The sequence below is a fragment of the Salvia splendens genome, chromosome 21 (genome assembly GCF_004379255.2).
Source record: "Salvia splendens isolate huo1 chromosome 21, SspV2, whole genome shotgun sequence".
In the NCBI taxonomy this organism is placed as follows: Eukaryota; Viridiplantae; Streptophyta; class Magnoliopsida; order Lamiales; family Lamiaceae; genus Salvia; species Salvia splendens.
This window is the reverse complement of record NC_056052.1, coordinates 2,528,445-2,534,444: the sequence shown is the minus strand read 5'-3', so window position 1 is coordinate 2,534,444 and position 6,000 is coordinate 2,528,445. Positions and strand designations below refer to the sequence as shown.

The 6,000-nt window shown below is 37.4% G+C and overlaps 1 protein-coding gene across 1 annotated transcript; it reads left to right on the top strand.

Moving 5' to 3' along the window:
- The first annotated feature begins 4,318 nt into the window (after positions 1-4,318).
- Positions 4,319-5,742, top strand: LOC121785397. The gene has a single exon (XM_042183812.1). It carries the CDS (start codon positions 4,466-4,468, stop codon positions 5,612-5,614), a length of 1,149 nt encoding a protein of 382 aa, XP_042039746.1. The 5' UTR covers positions 4,319-4,465; the 3' UTR covers positions 5,615-5,742.
- Positions 5,743-6,000: the final 258 nt, after the last annotated feature.

Sequence of the window (6,000 nt, the reverse complement as noted above, 5' to 3'; positions counted from 1 at the left end):
GGGGAGCAGCATGGGTTCCCGAGAATGTTAGGCAGCATAGATTGTATGCATTGGGAGTGGAGGAACTGTCCCGCTGCCTGGAAGGGGTTCTACACGACCGGCTACAAGGAAAAGAATCCCACGATGATCCTCGAGGCCGTAGCTGATTACCGGCTGTGGATTTGGCATGCGTATTTTGGGATCGCCGGTTCGAACAACGACCTAAACGTCCTCAACTCGTCGCCCCTATTCAACGAGCAGTGCCAGGGCGTCGGTCCGGCCATCAGTTTTGTCGCCAACGGCAACCGGCATGATATGGGCTACTACTTGGCGGATGGGATATACCCTAGGTGGCCCGTCTTTGTGAAGACGATCCGATGCCCAGGAGATGAGAAGAAGGCCTACTTTGCGGCACGGCAGGAGTCCGCGCGCAAGGACGTGGAGCGCGCATTTGGTGTGCTCCAGGCTCGATGGGCGGCGGTTAGGGGTCCAACGCGTTTGTGGCACGTCGACTGCATTGCTGATATAATGTACGCCTGTATTATCATGCACAACATGATTGTCGAAGATGAAGGTGTACAACTGACGGATTGGGCCAACGACGATAATGAAGCCGGTCCAAGCCACGGCGTGGCCGTCCCCAACGCACGGAGTGGGGTACCTCACGATGAAGCCGGCCTCCTCCAAGCACATACCGACATGCGCCAAACGGAAGCTCATATTCGACTCCAAAAGGATTTAATTGAAGAGTTATGGGCGCGGAGGATTGCTCGGAGTTAGTTTTTTTTATTTATGTAATTTTGTAAAATGTACTTTTTTTAATGTAATTTTTATTATTAATGTACTTTTTAAAAATTTTAGTACTTTTTAAAATTTATTGTACTTTTTAAATTTATTTTACTTTTTTTAAAATTAAAATAGTAATATTAATATTTCCCGTATATGTCTCGTAAATTAAATTCCGTACATTGTGTTATTAGTGATGTGGCTATTGATGTGGCTGAGCTATTTATGATATGGCTAGGCTATGGCTGGGCTATTTCTGATGTGGCAGGAGGATTTTTAGTATTGATGATATGGCAGGAGGAGTTTGTGGTTGGGCTATGGCTGGGCTATTGCCGGGCTATCACCACTGTGGATACCCTTATAGATGAAAAAACGAAAAAAAAAAATTCAAAAAATGCGGCTATAGCCGCGGCGGATATCCGCCACTATAATAGCCGCGGCTATAGCCGCGCCAATACACCCACCGCCTCGTCCTCGCCCCACTTGCGGCGAAGCCTCGTCCGCCGCCCTCCCCCCACCAGCCGCGTCCACCCTCGCGGCGGACACCCCCTCCACTATAATAGCCACGCCTACCGCCCCCTTCGCGGCGTCCGCCTCGTCCACTCCATAGTGGACGCTCTAAGAAAATTGGAAATTACAATTAAACACATAATTCTGTTCACTCTCCGCTAATTCGGCCAATTTTTTCGAGGCATTTTCTGCCTCTTAGTTTATTTGTTGGACATTTGACTATATTCTCTGTTTTATTTTCATTTAAATACGAATATGATATTCCAAATTGATTTGTTTAACCAATTTGTTGTTTTAGGGTAAATAATTATAATTAAACGTTTGTTTATGGTTTAGATATCACTTGCTTCAACTTATAATATTTTAAAAAGTGTTTATAAACCAAATTAGGACATTTAGATAGTTGAAACTTGAAACTAAACATTACCCAAAAACTTTTAAAAAACACTAAAATAGATTATTCATTTGTTTCAATTAAAAAAACATAAATTATTCATTTGTTTAATTCATGAGAATATTTGCATGGCTATTTGGGTAGTGATAAATGTACATAATTGTATGTACATAATCAAACCTTTTTAACATTTAACCTTGAAAATTAATTCATAAACATTAATTGATTTAACATAAATTTCATATTAATCATTTTGCAACACTTCCAAAAAAAATTAAAATTTTAACTTAAATATTTGTATATTTAAGAAAAAAATATCTTTTTTTTTTACTAAATACTATTGTATAATTAATTCAAATCAAGCTCGAATCTGTTAGGTTTAGTATACTGAAAAGCATGTTTCGAGCAAATTCGCACGAATAGGAATCTTGCTTGTATACGGAAAAACTCTACAATCCACTTTTAACCCGATTCAGTATTATTCGAGCAGTTTGCACGAATAGAATCAGTATATTATTACATTGTGTTTGCTTGTGCGTTTATAAGATGTTTTATAAACATTTAAATGCATAAGAAGTAAACAAAGCCTAAGTCTTTTGCTTAGTAGACTGGTTGTGGGCGTCGTCCACTTTAAGGTAACTACAGACGGTTCTATGCAATGCTAACGTATGTAGATTAAGAAATAAATATTTATCAAGACCTCGTCTTTCAGTAGATAGCATAAAGACTTGTCTTGCTGTTAGATCCATTCAGTGCTATACCACACCAACGTTATCTTATTTCAATAAGGCTTAGAAGTAATCGGACTGACATTGCAACCTTTCACGATAGGTAGCCAAAGCCTATCTAGGTTGTGAAATTCTTCTTTTTCTTTTGCAAAACATTGCATAGAACCGACTGTAGTTACCTTAAAGTGGACGACGCCCACAACCAGTCTACTAAGCAAAAGACTTAGGCTTTGTTTACTTCTTATGCATTTAAATGTTTATAAAACATCTTATAAACGCACAAGCAAACACAATGTAATAATATACTGATTCTATTCGTGCAAACTGCTCGAATAATACTGAATCGGGTTAAAAGTGGATTGTAGAGTTTTTCCGTATACAAGCAAGATTCCTATTCGTGCGAATTTACTCGAAACATGCTTTTCAGTATACTAAACCTAACAAAATCGTGTTACAATTTGACATAAAATTTCTATATCACTTCTTTCTTATTGCTGCATAATAATACAACAAATAACAAAATTAATTTTTAGTTAAATTTAATTAAATTTAAGGATATTATGTACATATACAATTTATGTACATTTGTCTTTTCTATATTTGGGCATTAGTACGAGTTCTTATATGAAATCATGAGGCCTTGGGAGGTGGGCTTATAGCATGCAGTGGGTTAGGCCCTCCCCTTAACGGGTCAATGCGTACACTTATTTAACACCCCAGGTTGGGGTTCAACTTTTTTTGTATGATGATAATAAAGATCATCAATAATTTTAAGCTGTTTTATTTGATAAATTTAGAGGAAAATCATATGTTATATATAGTCTCACTTAACTTAAAAATGTTGAATATATATCTGTCAATTGTCATCAAGTTTCCTCAAGATATATATACATTGCGACGGAGAATAACTCAACAAGATACAATTATGATTATAGCGGGAGCACTTCAAATCGAGAAAATAGCATAAAATCTAAAATAAGAGATAAATAGTCAAATATGGGGATATGATACGAAAATCAGCTCAATCTTATTAAAACTTTTAAGTATTGACTATTGAATATTTGGAATTTTGTGTCATTTTCAATATTAACCGAATTTTATTCTCCAAAAACAAAAGGAGTGAATTAATGCACCGTCACAACCAGTCTACCAGTCTCGTGTTCCCATTGAACTGATTTATATAATCTCTAATAATTATACAAATGGAGATTCCAAATTTGTATTAATATTATTATACTATAAGCTCACATAAAGTCGCCGTCGGTGGATTTACGTTTACCTACTTATATAATTCAACTTGTCGTCGACTTTGACGCACATGATATATCATGGCTATGCTATGCTATGCTCCCAAATTAATCATAATTTTGGGCACTTTGATGTTTGACACTGAATTTTCAAATCTTAACGTACTTCAATAACAAGAGACATCAATCTTCCCAGTTCTTCGGTAACAATATAAATATTACTACTATTAAAGAAAATAATTTGAATAATATTGAGTACTAATTTAATGGAGTACTTGAAATACGAGAGAGATTAATGGTTTAGGGTTTATATTACTACTCCCTCCGTTTCTTCATAGTTGAGTCATTTTTCCAGAAGTTTCTTCATAATTGAATCATTTACATATAAAGTAAATTTTTTATCTCTCTTATTTTGTTCATTTTATACTTTATTCTCTCTACATTTTCCTTTTTCTTACTTTTTTTATCTATTTATTTAACACACCCAATATTTCTTTCTAAAATTCCAGGAGGGAGTACTATTTTGTTGATTGCTTACATAAGATTAGACTATTTTCTTGATTGCTTACATAAGATTGGACTATTTGGAAAACCTATTTTGGAAAACCGCGTAAATACACTAGGTCCAAAGTGCAGAGGCGCCATGTGAGTGATCCGACCATCACCCCCCATTTAAAATCCCTCTCCACCTTCACTATCAATTCCACCCCTCTCTCACTCTCTGCCACTCCCAAACACTCTTCTCAAACACCATATCCAAATAATTGGCCATTTAGATCTCCAAACAAAGAGACAGAGATTTTAGCAAACAAGTTTCAACAATGGCTCCACTCCATCACTCTGTTTCCATTCCCAACAAGGTACTCTTGCTCCATCTAATCATTCTCCTTTTCTTCACTTCTTCCCTCATTTCTGCCCTACATGATCAACAAGATTTCCCCCTCCTCAAGAAAACCTCCAATTCCACCACTAAATCATCCACCAAAAACCAAACCAAACTCATTAAACCCACTTCACTCCCCTCCAAGAATCACACCAAACTGATCACAACCTCATCTGATTCACCCAAGAACAAAACCAAACTTCTCAACCCCACCTCCACCATCAAGAAACTCAACTCCACCTCCAAAATCCCCCTCCCAACCAAGAAAATCCCAGATCCAACCCCCAAGAACAAGACGATCAAGCCCAATCCATCCAAATCCCAGATCGAAAAAATCAATCTTTCCACCAAATCCCTAAAAAAAACCAACTGGGTCGATCAAGAAGACGACTTGGTATCCGAATTCAGAGAACTCCCATCGAAATTCCAAGAATCAATCGTCCCAGATTTGGAGAAAATCTCCCAAACATCGAGAATCTACCTCACTCGATACAACAAAGAATTCACAAGAGGATTCAAACCCTACGTCGGCAACAAATACGCATCAAAAATCGCGTCTTTAGTCTCATTCACATTCATCATCATCCCTCTCATTTTAGTCTCATTGATGTTCAGCCGAATCAAAGCCTATTTCTCCATCCAAAAGCTCCTGATCTTCATCCAAATCTACCTCTCCATCTACTTCGCCATCCTTGCCCTCTCCTCCCTCGCTACGGGGCTCGAGCCGCTGAGGTTTTTCTACTCTACTTCGCACTCCACCTACGTCTGCGTCCAGGTTTTACAAACCCTCGGCTACGTGTTGTACCTCCTGCTGCTGCTGATGTACCTCATCCTCGTGTTCTCGACTGCGACTGGGCCGGTGACTAAGTTATTGGGCCTGGTCCAAACGTTTGTGGGCTTTGCGGTGGGTTTGCATTATTATATGACGGTGTTTCACAGAGCTGTCATGCACCAGCCGCCGAAGACGACGTGGAAGGCGCACGCGCTCTACGCCACGTGTTTCCTTGTCATTTGTCTGTTAGCTAGGGGTGACAGACACAAGAAGGCTTACTTGGAAGAAGGCGGTGGAGAGGGCAAAAAGAGTTGATTTTTTTTTTATCATAATTATTCTTTTTTTTTGCTCTTTTAGGGATGGTATTTTTTTGCTTCTAATCTTTGTCATACAAATTTGTAATTTATTAAGAGTTTAATAAAATATGGAATCATTATTCTGAATATTGTATAGTACTTCTATATTGCATAGTACTTGTACTTAAAAAACATTAAGATATTTGACTACATATTCCTCAATCTTAATTTGCATATCAACTTTTTACAATCAGCACTAAATCATTAATTTGTTCTAATTTTAGAATCAATCAGGATTGTAATGTTAACATAAAATCTTAATTCAATAAATAACGATTATCATAATTTAATTATATTTCGTTGTCTAAAATATAATACTATCATATTAATTGATAATAGTGTCAT